Source organism: Cryptomeria japonica, chromosome 6 (assembly GCF_030272615.1).
Source record: "Cryptomeria japonica chromosome 6, Sugi_1.0, whole genome shotgun sequence".
NCBI classification, from domain to species: Eukaryota; Viridiplantae; Streptophyta; class Pinopsida; order Cupressales; family Cupressaceae; genus Cryptomeria; species Cryptomeria japonica.
The window spans coordinates 534,018,946-534,040,165 of record NC_081410.1 but is presented as its reverse complement, the minus strand read 5'-3'; the positions used below and the strand labels follow the sequence as shown (position 1 = coordinate 534,040,165).

The window sequence follows — 21,220 nt, the reverse complement described above, 5'->3', positions numbered from 1 at the left end:
CTCATCACCATTGTTATTCTGCTTTCTTTCTTGTACTTCGGCCTTTTGAGGTCTTTTTTTATGGCCACTTGCTTCTGGACCTTTCACTTCTTTGCCATGGCTCCTGCTAATTGGTGAAGCATTTACAAACCCTAGAAACCTTCAATTGGAAGATACAGTGCTTAAATTGATGATTTATAGGATGGATTTGAATTAAAGACGAGTCTTCATTACAGTTTTACAAATCACATAGTAGTTTTGAAATATGATTTGCACCACCATCCCCCAGTTTTTATAAAAATAAAATTGCTGTCCCAAAACCCGTTCTTGGATTTCAAAAGTATGAATGTTACATTCATAGCATTTCATACACTATGACTCATCTCAAGTGTAGACTGCTCCTAACAAAATGCCCTGCCTTCTTCTGCAATAACATATCCAATTGCAAAAATTAATCTTTTTAAAAGACCTCTTCAAACATCCACAAAACAAGCCCGTGATTAATTGTTCAAACTCTTCATTTCTCAGAGTTATAAAATGGAAAACACCTGTCTATAAGCACAACCCTTTGAAGCCATTGAACTAACATAAAAAAGTAGCTTGTTTTCCTCTCGTGTTTATCATCACATCGAGGTCCATAAAAGATAGCAATTGCAGTAGAAAACCTTCATAAGATAAATAAAATTTTGACTGTCATGAATAATATTCAACTAAGCCTTAGGGCAGCTTTTACACCATCTCTAGTGCTGCCTAAAGAACTTCAGTAAAAGGCATGCTTAATTTACATTAGATAATTAGAGATACGTGGCAAACCAACAGAGAGACTATGAAATGTATATCTTATCAACTCATAGTTGAATTACAAAATATTGGCATATCAGCTCCCACCAGAATGAAATCTTTGACATAATGTCAATCTTGAATGTCCTAGATTGTTGGTCTCTATGCCCAGCTTCACATTTATTCAATTTAGGTTGTCTTACAGTAAAAGTAAACCGGTCTGCGAGATTAAAGCACACAATATCAACCCAACATTCATTGTGAATTCAGCTGTGTATTGCTAGAGTTTTCTTGACTAAAAATTATATAATTTGGGGAACTGTGCCTAAACAGATGGGCAACCAATCTGAGAATGTTTATGATTAAATTTTTTAACTCATTGCAGATTCATGTCGAAATAGTCCTGCACATGGAGTGATGCAGTTAGACGAGGCTTAAGTTTGATTTACTTCTCACAATTCATATAATTCAAATAGAGCAGAAATTTTATGTTCAAGACATTAGTCCAAACCTGCCCAAAGATGCACTATTTGTGCGTGACTTCTGTACTCTGGTTGCTCCTGTTGGAGGTGTTGTGGTCCTGTGGTCATCAATTTCATTTTGTAGAGACGCATTTGCATTTGTCTTTCCAAAATCTCCTGACTGGATTGTGTCTGCAATGTATTGAAGACCCTGAAAGATTGCAACAAAGAAAATAAATCAGCTTGCAAACAGCAGCAAAAAGAAAGCCATACATCCAAACAATAACCATGCTAAAATGCAAGTTATTGAGAATGTAACCCCTAGGCATTTCTTGGGCTTTAACTATGTCCGATAATATAGCCAAATAATTACTTGAATTGCATTTAAAAAAAACCTCCAATCATTTATTCTTTGAATTAAAACCCAAAACTAGGTCTTCTATCTAATTCAAACATATAAAAGAGGATAAAATCAATTTGTATCCCTTCCACCAAATTTTTCTTGACAAATATTGGAGACTACCGTGCTTATTCCGGGACGGGGATGGCAGGGGACAGGAGTACGCATTTCCAGGACGGTGATATTTTTAGCCAAATTTTGGGGACGGCTAAGGGACGGCAAAGGAGACGGCTATATAAAAATAGGGAAATTTAAAATATTCATAGGAAAACATGGATAAAACATGCATGTATACATTATAGAACCTTAACATATAAGAACTAGCAGACTTCTTATGCCAAATTTGTGTTAAATTGAGAGTAAAGTCAAATTGCTTATAAAATTCACTGTCACTATGCAGAATTTATGGGGACGTCCCCTAGGAGTCCCGTCCCCGGGACGGGGACACTTGAAAAAAAACCTGGGGACGCATCCCCGGGTAACGTAGGAAATTAGAGTAACAGCACCCACTGTAACCAAACATTAAATACATTCAACCAAAAAAGAGAAATTTTAACCAATATTACTTTTGATTGAACTGGGAGTTTTTACACTATACCTTCAAACTGTTGTCCTCTGCATATACAGGGGCGGGAAGCATTTTTGAAGCTTTTGCAGGCATGTTCTGTCAAACAAATTTTGATGTCAGAAATCATATATGCATGAATATTAAGTTTAAAAAACATTTTATATCATCTGCAAATCATGCTTCTACTGTTCTACAACAGAGGCACATTATTCTGACTATAACATTCAAAATAGACAAGATAAAGGGATTGATAAAGAAATTTTGCATAGATATATAATCTGGGAAGGCATAAATAACATAAATTAAATGAATTCCTTTGAAAAATATCTTCCATATATACATCTGCTTACTTAAAGAAAGCATGACATACCTAATTCTGATTTGGCACAATATCTTAAAGATTTAACCAGCTATATAATTATACATTAACTTCCATTCAGTCACACCTCTAAAAGGTGATGCAGGCACACCTGTCTACCTTGCATTTTTATTAAGGATTCTTGCTCCTTTGAAAACGACAACAATAGTCATCCACAATTCAAGGAGAACAAGCCCACCAGACAATCATGCAGTTATCAGTGTAAACATCAAGGCATTCAAAGGCGTCACCCTCTGCCACTTTAAATTCTCAAATGGAAAACAAGATAACCATATTGCCAAAAACCTTTACACCGGTATTGACTTGCTCTGCTGCTCTTAAGATGTATCTTAATAGCTTAGGCAAACAAAAGTATGATGGACTGGTAATTCAATTTCTCACAGCTGCGGACAATTCTAATAAACGAACCTGATTGACCAATGTTTTATCAGGGAAGAAAACAAAATACCTTCCAAATCCTAAACTAACCTCTAGATATTTTGCCATGCTGCCATCTTTATCTCCTCCAACAAACCTACAAAGATATGCCACACCTACATTTGCAAAGTCCTGCCGAAACAATATTCAGTTAATATTGGCATTCACATGAACATGCACTTGCTGTGAATAGAACGAGTGATAATTCATTTCAAATAATGACCCAATATACTTTAAAATCTAAAAGCAGAGTTGCATAGAAATGGATGCAGTATTGGATATGCATATGGTATCAAATATGGATATGGCAAGTTTTCAAGATCCTCTAAAACAGATATGACAATTATAAAAATATACATTTATTCAATTAATTATACACATCTAAGGGAACATAACTTTCAAAATGTTTAGTTGTATATACTTTGGTTTGTCTTTAGTGATATAAATAAGTGCAAGGGAAAAGAAATTTATATGTTTTATTCTTTGTGCAATTTGTTTAAAGTTATTTTTATAAACCAGATATGACAGTAAATGCTGTGGTACTGTACCAAGTACCCAGAAGTATCATATTTGTATCCAGTATCACATAGGTAGATATAGGTATCTAGGCAAGGTAGGAAAAGAATCCTGTAACACTATCTAAAAGCTTTCTCATATAATTTAAGGTCCTTAAAAGTACACTTGGGAGCCCTCTATCAGTTAGAAAGAGTATCAATTTGAATAACTGACACTGTATGGAATCTAACAAGCACACAAGAAAATTGAAATGTATGTGCATTTGAATGGTTGGCTGCAACACATCATTATTTTGTTGTGCATTAAAACCTGTCTGTGTAAACTAATTGGCTCAATGCTTGAGCTCCAAGTGCCCTTCATGACACTACTTAAGGATGTGGTGTCTGTATGCACTCTATGAGAATGTGTAAGCCAGTACATACCTGGCCAGATGGGGAAAAGTGTCTTGATATAAAAATAGATTTACTCTGATTAAAGAAAGAATATCAGAACATGTCACTATGCATACATGCGTATGTACATCCACAAAATGTAGCATATCCCTGCTTGAAAACAACAAAAAGGGTTCTACAAATTGAAGGGCTGCTTTTAATTTGAAGGCTAAATGCAAGAAAAACCATGTGTAGGAAAGCTATAAACAAGATTCTGCATTAACATAGATACAAGAATACTCAGATTGATACAGGTCAAAGTTGTTGGCAACAAGTACAAGATAATCATAGATAAGTGAGGATATAAAGAGTTAATAAGCTAAATCTTGTGTTACCTGTTTACCATCAAGCATACCAATCTTCTTCTCCTGAACAGATTTAGCCACAAAACAATAAAATGGATGAGTTAAAAACAATGACCTTGAAACAATTACAAATTTGTTAGACATCAGTAAGATGACTCACCAAACCACAAACCATTTTTTGAATTTCTTCTATGTCAAAACCAATTTGTGAAAGGTCTCCTCGAACATCAGATACCTGATCATAGAAGTTTATAATTATAAACAAATAGCCTTGCAAAGCTCTATAATTCTCTTGTAAACCTTTAGCAAAAGACCACTAAAATTGAAACAAATGACCTCCAGAAAATCAAGAGTCGCATTCAAGAGGAGACCTCATTCTTGATTAATTTAGATAGTTCCTTCTGTTCGTCCATCTTCTCATCTATGTTTTCAATCCTCTGGGTCAAGTGTCTCTTTGTTGCCTGAACAAAACAACCAGTAACTCCACTCTCCCAAACATCAAGGACTATAGCATACATTTGAAGAGCAAATATATCATATTAAAGCAGCATATAAAAAAAATATTAACATTACCGCAAGAGCTTCTGAAAGCTGGTCCAAATGTTTGGTCATACTAGCAACAACATTTGCCACATTGCGTTTGGTTACATACATAAAATCAGACAAGGACAGTCCCTGTCAATTCAACAATCATAAATTGTAAGCAAAGCAGTTGATGCCCACATTCTCACCAAACAAACATGCTTGAAGTAAAAATTGCGTGCAAAATTTATTCTTGAACGTGCCCAACTCTAGGATCAAAATAAGATGCATACATTATTGCCACACGAAAAAAGGTACAGCAGTTAAATTATATTTCACAGAAAGTGCTCAAACGGATCTATAATACTTTTGCACATGTAGAAGATTATCCTGGACTCCAGTAGCAAAAATCTAAGCACTATATTAAAGAAATTTGGATAATCATAGAAACAAATATATTACACTATAGTAACTAACATTTTGCTAATCACTTATAATATTGCAATGGTTATGAAAAACATACTTTCCACCACATGTAACCATAGCCCAATGCTCCTAGCATGGCAGCTGGCATTGCAAGAGATGCTAGATTGCCTGTAAAAGCAGACAGGAAAAATCTACTGAGCAATATTTACCAGTGACTAAACATTTTTTTTGGAAAGTTAGCAATGACCAAACGTTATTTTCTGTTGATCTTAAGTTATATTAACCCATTATCATTTAAATCAACAAAAAACTCTTTTGTAAAGGTAAAATTTGTAATTAGAACAAAAATGATAAAATCTAAACTTAAGATAAAGGAAACATCAAAAAAAGTAACTCAATCATCCCATTTTCAAAGTCTTTCTTCGCATTTCCTACCTTGGAACTTCCATTCAGATTGTGTTTGCTGTTAAATTACATTTGTTAATGTTGCCAGTTACATAACTTACAAAGAATATTTACTTGTTGGAATTGTCAACAGTTAACCACAATTTATTTGTTTAGCTCTCCATCATTATGACCAACATACAAAACAGAGTCTCCACCATGCTTTGTTTTATATGATACAGTAGCAGGAAAAATTCTACAAGATTGCCAATCAGGAAGAGATTTTTCATGATATATCACTGCTCTTTCTTCTCGCTTTAAAAAGCTCAAAATTTGCAGGAAACTAATTGTGATGTTCTAAAATATGCAACTCACAAATTACCAATATTCATGACTGACCTTTACTTATGTGGCATGGGAACTTGACACAGGCAGAGCATTGTGGGTATGTGTTTCCTTATAGAATGAACTAGAAGAGCATTTTAAATATAAGTCCTTAGTTTTATACTTGCCTTTCATGCACATAGCATTCAACATTATATTCCATGGTACATATAATGATCCATATTCAGATCAGTTTTATTAAATTTATTGCAAGTAGAAAAATTATGAGCTAAAAACCTAAGCACATGCATACACAGTAAGGTTAAAAGAAATATTTAAAAATTGGCAACCTTAAGGTTTAAAGGAAAAGAAGATTAAAAAAAACTAAACCTGAAGGTTACAGTTCGGTTACACCTAGCAGCCTTCATGTTTAGTGAAATAAATTAACTAGAAAAAACCTAACTCTAAACTAAAAAGTTTAGTAATAGCATGTGCAAACTTTAAACTTGAATTTAGTTACTTGTTACTGTAAATTAAAAAAATTAAATATAAAATCCCAGCTCTAACCCTAGACTAATAAACTAGATAATAGCTTGGAATTATATTTAGATTTCGCATATCAACAACAATATTTAGTTAAAAATAAAAAGAAAACACTGAACCTAATCTAAAATAAAGTATTATGTTAAGATTAGGGTTTATGGCATTGCTAGAACTGAGGGTTTAAGTTGATGTTTGGCTTTTTTTAATGTCAGGGTTTAGGGTCAAAAGATATTTACACCCTAAACATTTACATCAAATAAGTTGCAAACCCTAATCCTACCCCAACAAAGTTAAACTATTAAACAAAAAAGCTCTTAGCTCTTTCCCACTGCAACTTGAACATAAGTGTGTAAATCAGCAATGCCAAACGCATGCCCTAATTTGTTGACAACTGGTCCCTTTGTTATGTTGTTTGCCTTTGCCCTGTGAATCTCAAAAATTTTGCATTTGGGTTGTGATGTTGAAAAAATGATGCAAAACCGATAAAACTAGGTGTTTCAACAATCAAAGCAATGACAAAGCACTGAATTTTGCCAAAATTGCATTCCCTTGCAACTTTATGTTATGTTTTGGGCCTGTGTCCAGTCCCCAGCATGTGTTAAGGCCCATTATAGCCTTGTCCCTTTTCCTTCACCAGATTGCCAACTTTCTTTATCAAATTTCAATCATTCTCACTAACCTGATACCACAAGTTAAATTTGAGTGATTTCCCCACAATGCAAATGCAACATGCTAGCATCCCACAAAATTCCAACAATTTAAATGTCGGTTTCCTACCAAGTGAGCTCTTGAAACCTACTGTAACGCTTGTTTATCAAAAAAAAACCTCCTAAATATGAATTTGACCCTTAAGCTTTTGATGAACCCTTTTGAAAACCGATCTTTGATTTTGCCACTTCTCCAACAACAAGAAATCCTTCTCTCTTGGCTATGCTTGGCTGAACATACCTCCATTGTTGAAGATTGTTGAGGCTACATGTTGAATTCTCATATTGACAATTCCATGCGCTCACTTCTCTCTTCTACATCGTGTTGGTGATATTGTTTCAAAAATATCATTCCTATTTGTATAACACTATAGCACTTATTTATCATTTCCTTCGACATTTATATTGGCAAATCTCTTGGTGATTATCACCACCCTTTATCTATCTCATATACATAGTTTACCAATCCTCATAGACCTCAGATTTGATATTCAAAGTTTTGTTTTGATTTGCTGTTCGTAGTCCTAGATGCACTTAGGCTAAGTGCACACGTGCATTTTCCTATTTTCCATTTGACCACCCATGAAAGTTGAAAGACCAAACTAGTGGTTTGACCATTCTTGACAAGCTTCCAAGCAGTCCCAACCATTTCTCTTGTTCTAGCTACAAGTATTCGAAAGACTATAACTATATGAAGGTTTCACTATTTCTCGTCCTTTTTCCTTGTCATTTTTATTACTTATTTCAAAATACATAGATTAAATTGATTTTCTAGCAATATGTGTATCCTGGTGTCTCCTAGTTTCTTGTTTCCTGATGTGCAATTGAGTTTGAAATCTAGAGAAAACTTTGAATTTTGGAACTTATCTGGACCACAGCATGTAAGGTGGAGGTCTAGAGGACGAATGAGCTCCATCCTCTAGTGTCAAGTTTCTTCATTCTGCTATTTACAATTTTGAATTCAGTTTGTTGTTTATGTATTTTAGTTTCCTGTAAATTAACATTTTACAATTCAGACCACATTAATGTAACATAAAAGTTAAACAGTAACGTATATTTCATTGTTACAAGAAAATGGATTATTCAATAACCCAAATTTAAAACACAGATTATTAATAACCTCAATTCTTTTCACTATTTTACTTAAGTTGCATGTTTTTGACCAATGACTGAAAAACTTGGTCAAAAGAAAAAACCAGCACGTTGGTCTGACAAGGCATGACCCAACTGCCAATCCACATTTACTCATGATTACTCACATTCTTTCCCCTTTTTCATTTCTATGAAGATGAGTGCACATCAAGAAAATGTAGGTGAAAATGCTCTGGCCAGAGGCATCATGAGGATACTGACAGAATTCTAAGTTTAATAAGACAGCTCAAAGTATCAGAGGAGCACATGGGTTCTAAGAACTGCCATGAAGGTATCAATGCTTAAGAGATCAAGTCAAAGGCCGCTAGAGAAATAAAAAACAGAGCCAAAACAGCCTTGGCTTAACAAGTAGAATAATTTGGAGAGAAGAACAAGGCTGTAACAGCACATCATATTAGTTGAGAATATTTTAGGAAAAGAAAAGGTGAATGACAAGTTGAAGGTTGATCTATTTCCAAGTCCATTACAAGGATATGCAATAGAATGTATGGTCAACTCAAGACAGGGAAAAAAGAGAATTGGGACCAAAATAAAGTTTTAAAGAAGTGGCATACTGTTAGTGTATAATCATGCTTAGGTGCTTAGGTGGCTTGTCCATGTGGCATCTTGCCCATTTGGCAAGTTAGGTAGGATGGTAGGTGGGATATTTGTCCTTTATAATACCTTCACTCCTCTCCTATTTACTCACTCATTTACGCAATCTTCTTCATTTGTTTGCAATTCTCTCTCATTTGTTGTTTCTATTTGCCTAGTGCTCCTAGCTAAATCTCACATGGTATCAGACCCTTTTCTTAGTGCAATGAAGACGCAAATTGAAAGCAAATTCTTCATGAAGAGTTGGAATGAGAACTGCAATTTTGTCTTGGTTGAGCAAATTGACCATAGACCTGCAAAAATTTGGTGAAATCATTTCAATATTTGCAAATTCTCTCATATTTGTAGAAAAAAATTTAAATATTTGCAGTTTCATTGATTTTTTGAGAAAATTTGTTTAAATGTTAAAGAAATTTGTAAAATATTTGCAGTGTATTTTCATTACTTGTTGAAATCTGCCTTTACAAAGTCAATATTTGCAGGTTGCAATCAATTTTTGGCAAAAAATTGAAGTTTATTTCCAGAAGAGTTTCAATATTTGCATTAAATCTGCAATATTTGGCATCGATTGTCAGCAATATTGCCATTCATTTTGCAAATGTGTTGAGATAGCAGAGGTATTTTGAGAAATCAATCTCAAAAATTGTGCAATTACAAGAAATTTCCATTCACTGGCTTCAATTTGCAAACTTGGCACAAATTTAGCTCCAAACTGCAAGCTGTTTGAATCGATCTGCGAATTTGGAACATTTGTTTGCATCAAGACCTCTATTGTGGCATCAATCTGACAGTGGCATATAAACCTGCTGTGTAAAATTGACTGAGACGTCTTGCCTTTGGTCTGCAGTTGTGGCATGTACTGTTGGTGATCCAAGGCATGGTGAACACTTAAGCCCTTGGATGTTTCCAACCCAAGGGGGCTTAACTTTTCCTTATTTTTCCCCTCTAAATTTGTATAAGCAAATTTTTTTTAAATTCCTGCCAGGCATTTTTTTTTAAATGTATTTTAAGGCAATCTGAGAAAACTCCTTGAGTGTCATTTTTTTGACATTTCTTCAATTTGCAATTGTAATGTCCATTTTTGTAAATGCCCTAGTTTTTGTCATAAATTCACAAATCCAGAATGAAACAAGGGCAAACATAGTTAGAAATATAATCTTCATTTAAGAATAAGATGAGATATGCCTATTTTTCGAAACCCACAATGAGATTAGACAACAATGTAGATATAACTCATGAAATACATCCAGTTCTAGGGTTAGGATATGTATATATTGATCTATACAACCCATATCAACAATTACATGGAAACTCAACCATAATGAGGGTTGAACTGGAAGACATGATGAGGTGACCCAAGTATCCTCTACCCTGGGCCCAACAGCAAGACCTTATCCTTTGTGGCCTCATGTGATCCTTAACCGATGGTCCTCAACCATCATCATGAGGTGGCGTACCTAGTGAGGGCTTTACACCATTCCCCTCCATCATATCAACCTCTAACCTCTTATGATTGATTCATTTCAACAATTGATCCATGTGGACATAGTAGGGAAGCTACAATAGGGTGCCCTTGACCCTCAACCCTAGGCCCAAGGTTAGGACCTTATCCTCCTTGGACTCATGTGGTCCTTAACCGATGGTCCTTAACCATCATCATGAGGTGGCCCCGTGGTCCTTAACCAATGGTCCTTGACCATCTTTACGAGGCGTTGTGCCCAGTGAGGAATCTCTCACTGTTCCTCCTATTGTGGCCCTTCTATCACAATTGCAAACAATGATAAAACATACAAATTATACATCACAATCCTCATGTTACAAAATATAGAGTACATGGATGCAAAGGAAATAAGTTATAAATATATGAACATTAGAAGAACATAAGTAATTTTTAAGTGCGTGTGCATGTGTGTGTGCACGTGTGTGTCGTAATATTATTTTAATTCATTCATACCAAATCGCAGCACTTGTATCCTCCGTGCTGAGTTAATAATATTAAATTGTACTAATGTTAATTGTATTAACAATATTAATTGTATTAGTAGTATTATATTGTATTAATAGTATCATAGTGTATTAACAGTAATTATATTATATTAACAGCATCATGTTGTATTAACAGTATTTTTATTATATTAACAGCATCATGTTGTATTAACAGTATTTTTATTATATTAACAGCATCATGTTGTATTGGCAGTATTTTATTATTTTAACAGCATTATGTTGTGTTAGTATTTTATTTTATTAGCAGCATCATATTGTATTAGTAACATCCTATGATATTATTAACAACTTTAGTTGACCATATTCTTACCTGCACGTATTACCCAGACCGTGGGTTGCTGACCTTTTTCCTTTGTTTCCTCTTACTTACCTTTTTCCATATTCTCTTCTTTTCCTTGTTCGATCCTTGGCTGGAAAAGTCTGACTCTATTTAAAGAGTCTCAATGGGTATGCCTTCCTATAAGAGACGTGTGAAATGGAATGTCTCTTGATCGTAGTTTTTGCCAACTAAAACTAGTATCGGTCCACATAATATTTATTGATATTAAATAATTATTGTGAATATAATTTAACAATAATTATTATTGATTGCAAATTAATATTTATTGTGTCTATTGAATAAATATTATTTAACAGTAATTATTATTGAAATTATTTTTGTAAGTTAATATTTATTGAGGCTATAAATAATTATTGTGAATATTAGTTAATAATAATTATTGGTTGTGATTATAAATGCAAATCAGTATTTATTTAATAATTATTGTGAATAATGGTTAATAGTAATATACATTAACAAATAAATAAATAGTTTAGATCCTCTTCAAATAGAATGTAAATACTCAAAATATAAGAGCTATTACAGAGACTAATTGAAATATTATGGGGTTTACGCATGTAATCATGAATTGAGATAAAGTTTCGTTTTTGGGGGGTCCATCATGTCAAAACCAGAATTTCATCCTTCTATTGTCTAGCTGAATCCAAAAAACTATTCGTCTTGAAAACAAGGGATACTGAATCACTGCAGTGAGTGTGGTCTATTGCCCTATCTCCTTGCACTCGTTCCTGAGCCACATAACAAATATTAGAAGAACAAAAGGTTTAACAAAAATAGAAAGTTTATGGGCTCATACGCATTACAGTTTACGATGGATATATTCATCACATAGAGCACACTGAGTACCATTTTATTGCTTGGGCTATCATCCAGCAATTGTTTGCAGATCTTGAATATTCATCTAATTGTGATGTTCCCTTCATTCAGACACCTACTACCTTGGATTGTACGGACACATCCTCAAAGAGTGATCAGTTGTCATACAGCACTCCTCCACATCCTGTTGTTTCCACAGTTCCGGACACTCCATTTCCTCTAGTTGAGGACATTTCATCTCCTTTAGTTGAGATCACTTCATCTATTGTCGCTATTTCCAAGTTCAATGATGCTTCTTCGACAACTTCCAGTGGTTCAATGCAGTAGGACTTTTATTGTCTTATTGAGATCGCTCATTGGGGCATATTTCTTCCAGACATTGCATCTTTGTTTGTAGAATGATAGAATCCCACATTACAAACTTGGAGGACACCATTGAGGACATCCATATCCTCTTTCTTGACAGCTCCTATGGAGTTGCATCATCTTCTTCTGATGTTATGAGCGCTCAGACCCTCCTGTTCTCTTTGCTATATTTGCTTCTAACAAGGCAGTACCAGATTCCCATTGGTCCAGCTATCGACATACATCCATGGTCACTGTACTTGAATTAGCTATGGTACTTGATTCATCTTATCAGCATTGATCACACTTCAGCATTGGCTTAGAGACATTTGAGCAGCATTTGAAGTGGTCATCTTTGTCTTTGGACTATGATCTGCATCGATCTTCATCAAATTCTGGATTGTCATCTTCGTCATTGTGGCGGAGAACCCTTGATTGTTTGGTAGACCTTTTAGCATCAAAATGGGGACACTTGGGCAGAGTTCAGAGGCATCATACATCTTGAGTTTTCTTGTCTCGCATTCCTTTCAGGAATGAGAAGATAACTTGCATCCTTTTGTGGTTCTATTTCTTCCCAAGGGGAGGAATGTTGTTCTGTGGGCTTCAATCATCTTCAGCATTCATTGTCAAGCATCTACCATCACTGCAGGCAACCCTTCATTGAGGGGGCGCTACATGATCTCTCTCCTTCTCTCATATGGGAAGGATTTTTCCCTCACATGGGGTTTTGTACTTCTCATCTGTTCCCCTCATTTAAGGGGGATTTTTTTCCCACAGGGTTTTCTCCTCTTCTTTATGAGGTGCATTGTACATAGGCATTGAACTTGGGTACCTCATTAGGCTTTGATGCTGGGAGCCACTTTTTTGCCTCACCTAAGCCATGCTTAAGGGGGGTGTTGGTATGTAATCATGCTTAGGTGCTTAGGTGGCTTGTTCATGAGGCATCTTGCCCATGTAGCAATTCAGGTAGGGTGGCAGGTATGCTATTTGTCCCTTATACCTCCACTCCTGTCCTATGAACTCACTCATTCTATGCAATCATCTTCATTTGTTGTTTCTATTTTCCAAGTGTTCCTAGCTAGAACTCACACATACAATGCGCATATATATAATCAACTTTCGAGCTTGAAAAAGGAAAAAGAGAATTGATTGAATATTATGAATGAATGCTTCAGATGCTTGAAAAATCAACTAGAATACTGATGCACAACAGCAGTATGTTGGAAAAATAAATTTGCAGAATTTGAGAGACTTGGATGGCACACACTAGAATGAAAGTGGTTTGCATTTATTATTGACCAGGGAAGTCACAAGGTAGTTGTAACTTACATCTAAGTTGCTAGATGTGAATTAGGTATGGGTATAGATACATGGGTACATATTACCAGTACAGCTAAAAAAATTGGGGGGCTGAGTATGTTCAGAGTACGACCATACAAAAAATATATAAAAATCATATATATATATTTGCAACCTAAAGCTGGAATCAAGATGAGATTAGGGTTTAAGTTACCTTTTAGACATAACTAAATTATGTTGTTACATCATCAATGTACATCACTCAAATACATTAACATTATTTCGAATGATAGTTCGCATGAGTTTTCCACAGTCCATGAAGTAAAAGTACACTAGCTTGTGGTGTTTACTGTGTATGGTATATCAAATATTAAATTATATCTTATATTCATTATGACTTAACTGAAGACAACTTCAAGATTGTCCTAGAATTTGAAAGAGAATTGAATCAAGAGTTTTAGTCATTAGATGTCTACATCTGAATTACACAAAAGTCCATATAAACCAATCAAGAAAGTTTGTGTGTCTCCAATTTTCTTGAAAATTGCAGCAGCAAGCCATTGCTTCAACTTGTCCATCTGCAGAGTTTGGACATAACAAACTGGTCCAGTGCAAATCGAAATTAAAAAAATTTGATAGCTTCATCTATAAGCATTATATCAAGCCAATAGGCAAGGCAGAAGAATGACTTCCACTCACTACTAGAAGTCTAGAAACACTAGTGAACACAATCTCAGCCTAATTTGCAAAACTCATAGCAGCAAAAATCGTTTGGGGAAAAAATTGGCAAATCAAAAGTACAAGATTTTTTGAAAAAAAAAAGCAAGGGAAAAAATCAGATTTAAAACAATGTATATTATTATTATATTAATATAAATATATAATTATAATATATTATAATTATTAATAATATTTTTTTAGACTGCAGGAATCGGGTATATAATTATATTATTATAGTTATAAGATTTTTTAATAATTTAATATAATATATTCATATAATGATATATATTATACTATTGATATGTTATTATTATATATATAATATATATTATGACTAATATATATATTATTGCATTATATTATTATTTAATATAACTACTAACATTTATATTATATTATAGCTATAAGATTTTTTTATAAATAAAAAAATGATAAATCTTCATCGACTATAAAATAGTACTTAATAAGTAATTAATTGTAATATAATTATTATATATTAGTACAATAAAATTATATTATATTATTTTAAAATATAAATTTTATATATTAATATAGTTTAATAATTATAATAAAATTATTAATATACTATATATATTATAAATAAATATACATACAAGTAGGGGGATGACCCTACAACGCAGCAATTAGCTGTGAGCCTCCTACATGGGAGGTCTTGGGTTCAAGTCTACTCGACTAGTTCTTAGCTCCAGGGAAAAGCTAAAAATACCGCTTCGGCTGTGACTCATCAAATATATATATATAAGTTAAAAATCAAAATTATATTTAAAACAACATTCTAAATTAATAAAAAAATTGTGCAATATAATTATCTATTAACTTTAATAATAATTTATAAAAAGAATAGAAATTTAGCCGTTGTGATGCCACCACTGCAGCATTTACCCCCGACCTCTAGGGTTTCTACTAGTTTGCACAGTCACAGTGTTGTCTCCCAATCGTGGTGATGACCTTGTGAAGTTTTGGCACATGCTACTGACACCTCGTGTGGTTTTGGGCAAGATCTTTCTTTTCCTTATATGGGTGGCTCTCATCCTGTCGTTGGTGGTTTTTTGCAGGGCATTGAAGTTAACTGTGTTTCATTACATAACAGTGGTAACCAACTTGGAGACTTTTCAAAAGGATGCTCATATGAAACGGGCAGATGAGGTAAGTAAGGGTTTTTTGGGCACGGGGATCAACTGGATAGGGGACTCCAAAGGAGTAGTGTTGCTCCTTCTTTGGGGTGAACCAGCGATTGACAAGTCAACGGTGAGTTTTGATGCGGAAAACTCAGATGAAGTGAAGGAAAACGAACTTTATTTAGCTAAGAAGGGGTTGATTGGGCAGTTTCAAGGTTTTTGGCCAAGTTTGGCAGAACTACACAAGTGGATTACGGAATGCTGGAACCCCATTTTGGATGGAGATGTGTAGATCTACCCTAGCGCCCAAGGTTTTTTTAAGGTGGTTTTCGATAACGAGCAGGACAAGAAGAGAATACTTTGTGAGCATCTTTGGAGCTAGGAGGAGAAGCACATACTTTTATTGAAACCTTGGTATCCTACCTCCAACCCTACTATGGAGTGACTGCCTAAATTGTCATTATAGTTGTGGTTTGAATCTTGCTTCAAAGCTATAGGAAATACTTCAGGGAAGTTTTTGGGAGTGGATGTGGGTTCCATGGATTATCTGCATACCACCTATGCACGTATATTAGTTGAGATGGACCTGTCAAAAGCTCCTCCTGTTGAGTTATCTCTTAAGTTAGCAAAGGGAATTTCGGTGCAAATAGTAGACTATGAAAATATCCCCTTTAGATGCAGAAGATGTTATCAAACAAGGTCATAAGGCTACTAAATGTACCAAGAAGAAATTGAATGAATTGGCTACCAGGTGGAGAGAGGTTTCCCCCCACCGCTATTCAATGGAGGAGGATACTACCATTCATAAAGAGGGAAACGATAAGAAAGCTGACAAAACTGCCAAGGAAAAGCTGAGCAAGGATGTTGCAAGCAAGGAAGCTAATAAATCAGCAAAGGGTAAGGTGAGCATGGTCCCCTCAATTTTAAAAGATACAGGGGATGGACATCTATGAACAAGAACATTATTGGTTGTGGCTCTGCAATGGGCGTGCATGGTAGTCATGCTAGTTCACTTGTGCGGTGGGGGGTAATGTGGTTTCATCTTGTGAATCTGCCGGGGTGTCTCAGGGTGTTATTGAGAAGGGGGATGGGTGGATAGAGGTGCAAGGGAAGAGGAACAAGAGAGCAATGAAGGAAGGTTCTTTCAATCGATTGACTCGCCCTATTGATTCGAGTGGAGTTTAGTAGAAAGACTTATGTTGACCTGTTGATGGGATCTTTGCACTTTGGTGCTTTGTAGTTTGGGGAGGTGGCTCCTTGGTTGTAGCCCCACCTAATTCGGGCCAAGCTTAAAACCTGACCTATATTAAATAAATACTCTTTTACCAATCAAAAAAAAAAATTATAAAAAGAATAAAAAATAAAATAAATTAAATAACTTATCAAAATATCATTAGAAAAATGAAAAGATTTTTAAAATAAGTACATTTCTATTAAATAAAAATCGCATGACAAATTTTTGAAAGATTTTGAAGAAAATATAATTGCAATAACTTAAAGGTAAAAAGTTTCCTAATAGTCCTCTCGAAGAAAGGCAAGAAAAAAGAAGAAAGGGCAATTTTTTTGTCTGAAACATATGCCATGTCCATGTCTCACCTTTCGGCGAGAATGTTTGCCCCACAATCACTGCAAATATATCAGAGCCATTATGTTTAAAATGGTGAAAATGAGCAAATTTTATTAGAATATTTAATTATATTTTAGTCAGTTATATTTAGTTCTTTATTAATGGTCATTTAGCTTTTTGGTCCGTTTAGTCTTTTAAGTCTTTTATAAGAATACATAGTTAGCTTTTTAGTTTTAGATTTTTAGCTTTATTTGACGTTTTAAGCTTTTTAGCTTCATGTTGAAGCTTTAATTTTACGGTTCATTCTTTTTAGAACACCGTATTGTAATTCCTTTATATACGTTGTATATTCGTAATTAATTCATTCAATTAAATTATTTTTCATGGTATCAGAGCATGGAAATTCAAAACTTTGGAAGTTTTTCTAAGTGAAATTTTGAAGTTTTTTTTGAAGAGATTTTTAAAATAAAATCTATTCTTTTTTTAAAATAAAAATAGCAGGTTTTTTTCTCTTCTTCGGTTCTTTTTTGGAAGTCTGGTTCGAGAGTTGTTTTTTTGCAAGAGGGTTTCTGGTGTGATTTTCTGAGATCGTGGGTTTTCCAAGAGCCACAATTTTCGCATTCTCTCCCTACACGCACGTTCTTTTTTCTCTGTGACCTGCAATTTTTCGGCGCTCATGTCTTTGTTATTTCCGCAATTTTAGTCACTTTTCTCTACGCGCTAGGTTTTTCCGCGAACCAGCATTTTTTTTCATGATTTTAAAGCACTCGGGTGTCAGTTTTTTGCTGGGAGGCAGCAGTTTTTTGGCATCAACACATGACCTGCCACAACGCCGACTAGAGACTCTACATTGCCTCAACAACCAAGGGTTTAGCCCTATTTTTTTATGTTTTTTTTCACAAAAACATCGTCTGTATTTTTTTACTGATTTTATTTTTAAAAAATCAATATTATTTTCTGCAAATTATTATTTTTCTGATTTTTTTTAAAAAAATTACAGGTTTTAAATTTGCATGAAATTTTAATTTATGGGTTTTTCAACAACCTCGGAATTTGTGCATTGGGATTCATGCCTCGAATTTCGTTCTAGGGTTTCAGATTCTTTGTGCATTTGTTTCTATTCTAATTTTTAATCAAATTCTTTTGTCTCATTTCTCATGCCTTCACAAGGTTGCCCTCATTCAACCTCAGATTCTGTGATGACATCTTTGACCAACATCATGTTGAAACACAGTCAGAAGTTCAACGGCTGCAACTACAACACCTAGAAACAACGCATGCTGACCATTTTTGAGTATCATTGCCTTGATCAGATTGTTCTAGGCAAGGTTACTCGTCCTACAACAACAGGTACAAACCAGGATAAATTTGATGAGCACACTCGTGAGGCATCAAGTTGTTTGTCACAGATGATCAACTCCCTCAAGTGCCTTCAGGTAAAACAGCTAAAGAGATCCGAGATCTCTTGAAGGATCTTCATGAAACATCCGACAAAAGCCAAGCTTTTTTTCTGAAGAATATGTTGTTTTCTATCATGATGGATGAGAAGACATCTATCCAAGCACATCTTACAAAGATTAAAGACATTCGTGACCAATTGGAAGCTATAGGTCGGAAAATGGAGGAAGAGGATATGGTAGTGATCACGCTGAAAAGCATGCCCCAATCCTACGAGTATTTCATTGATACGCTCAATATCTCTTTTACTAATGTTGATCTAAAGTTTCCTGATCTTTGCAACAAGCTTCTATAGCAGTGTTGTGACGTTTTCACACATCGCCCCATTGCAAATGGGGACCCCCACTCTTTTTTGCTTTCTAGGATAGTGGTAGAATCTTTTGCTATTAACCTTTGCATTGAAGAGGTGTGGTTTCTCAAAGTGGCCAAGAGCTAATCAAGTCAAGTTTCTCTCTCTTGATTAAGTGAAGTTAGTTAGTTGTCAAAACTTAGGAAATGAATGATTATATGATGATCATTCCATTGGATCATCACCATTGGCTTGTGAGATGTGAAACGAGATGTCTTGGGCTGCTCTTCAATGGCATTGACAGTCACTTCCTTTGCTCTTCAATGGCATTGACAGTCACTTCCTTTGCTCTTCCATGGCATCGACAGTCACCTTGACCTCATAGAAGCAAAATGTGAGATGTGAACTGAGGTGATGTGAGATGAGGTGTCAATTTGAGCAATATAGGCAAGGTTTGATAGGTGAATCCCTTGGATGAAATTTCACTCAATATAGAAAGATTTCCTTTGCCATCCAAGATAGGTGAGAGATCTGATCACACTTCATTGAGAGGCAGGTTGTAAAGGTAAAATTTGCTTAAGTGTATGAAAATTTCCTTTGCTCTCTTGCTGGAGCGAACCCACTTCCATTGCGCCTTCATAGGAGCGAAATGACTTCCATTGCTCCTTCAAAGGAGCGAACTTCCTACCCTTGCCACCTAGGGGGGGCCCAAGATGCCTTAAATTGCAATATGGAACCTTGGTCAAGCAATGAATTTGATTTTAACCAGCAACATGAAAATTTGGCTAAGTATGTGCAAACTTCCATTTGCTCCTTCTTGGGAGCGAACTTGCTTCCTTTGCCAATGGAAGGGAGCAAAGTGACTTCCTTTGCCAATGGAAAGGAGCAAATTCACTTCCTTTGCCAATGGAAAGGAGCGACACGACTTCCATTGCATGCTTGAAGGTGATTTGGTGAACTTGAACAAATGAAGGAACAAATTGATGAAGACATGATGGAATGATGCTGGAAAGTTTCAAGTTTAAGTCATTCCCCTTGCTCCCTCATTGCAGCAAATTCGCTTCCTTTGCCAATGGAAGGGAGCGAACCTTCTTCCTTTGCCAATGGAAAGGAGAGAAATGGCTTCCAAGGCATTCTTTGAAGATAATTTGATGAATTTACACACATGAAGAACAAAACCTTAAGGCATGAATTGATGAAAGGGGACAAATTGATGAAAAAGTTGCTAAGAGCAAGCTGGATGGCAAATTCAATGCACTTCCTTTGCCAATGGAAGGTAGCGAACTTCCAATAACCACGCCTAGCAGCACGAACAAACACATTTTGGTGCCAAAATTTGAATTTAAAAAAGGAAAATGTGAAATGCCAATAAAGTGGGCCTATATCAAAAGACACATCTTTTCCTTCAAATGCCTATAAATGTCAAGTTGGAATCAGTCATTTGAACACAAAAGCAAAGTGAATTCCTTCCCCAAACAGCAAATTTAATTATAATGGCAGCGAATTCATCTTCAGCAAGTCAGCCTAGGCAGAGCTAAGTGATCCTTCCATATATTATCAGAGCTATAAGGAATAAAAGATGGATGGAGTTAAGATGTTCATTCGATACCTACTTGTTGGTTTTGCAGGTGACAAAGGAGGAAATCAAAGGGGCCAGGTTGTAGGAAGATCAGAACAAGTATCCCAAGGAGGAAATTTCAACACTAAGGCCAAGTTCGAGTCATGCAAAGTGGAGATCAAGGTCAAGGTCCAAGATACAAGGAAGATTACAATTCTACCACACGAAAGTCTATAAAGTGTATCAACAATCCTCACAACTTCAAAGTGGAACATGGAAGTAGATGTCTTCAAGAGGAGAGGTTTCATCAACAAGCAAAAGGGTATCAATGAAGGTGACTTCACAAGAAGGATTTTGAGGTATTCAAGAACTCTCACTACATCATGATGACATGAAGAGGTCAAAACCTTGAAGTGTAATGGAGAGGTCATACAACTATATCAAGGCAAGATAAGCAAGCAAAGATGGGGGATTGACTCAACCATGATGATGCTTCCCATCATCACCACATTGAGCGAGCTTGAGATGTTGAGTATCAAGAGATATTGCTCAACATTCCTTTATGATAATCAATTAAGTCTACAAGCGAACTGAGGTGTCATCCTAGTCATCATTCCACCAATCGGAGGGTTCTACATCAGCATGTCCGGATTCAATGAACCAAGCTCATCCATGGAGGCACAAATTCCAATGTACCTACCCCCACTATCTATTGGTCAAATATTCAAGAGAAGACATGTGTCCAAATATTGTAATTATTTCATTGGCTAAGAAGAGTTTGTTCCAACAAACCC

The 21,220-nt window shown here is 35.2% G+C and overlaps 1 protein-coding gene across 1 annotated transcript in view; it reads right to left on the bottom strand.

The window, feature by feature from the left end:
• Nucleotides 1-630: 630 nt before the first annotated feature.
• Nucleotides 631-21,220, bottom strand: part of LOC131067998 (uncharacterized) — an 85,357-nt gene continuing 64,767 nt past the window's right edge. Inside the window, exons 5-13 of the mRNA XM_058003183.2 lie at nt 5,282-5,352; nt 4,810-4,911; nt 4,608-4,697; nt 4,397-4,471; nt 4,267-4,299; nt 3,036-3,116; nt 2,219-2,284; nt 1,271-1,431; nt 631-1,162 (exon numbers count right to left, since the gene is read on the bottom strand). Coding sequence (XP_057859166.2) covers nt 1,147-1,162; nt 1,271-1,431; nt 2,219-2,284; nt 3,036-3,116; nt 4,267-4,299; nt 4,397-4,471; nt 4,608-4,697; nt 4,810-4,911; nt 5,282-5,352 — 695 coding nt within the window. The 3' untranslated portion in view covers nt 631-1,146. The remainder of the gene's footprint in view (nt 1,163-1,270; nt 1,432-2,218; nt 2,285-3,035; nt 3,117-4,266; nt 4,300-4,396; nt 4,472-4,607; nt 4,698-4,809; nt 4,912-5,281; nt 5,353-21,220) is intronic.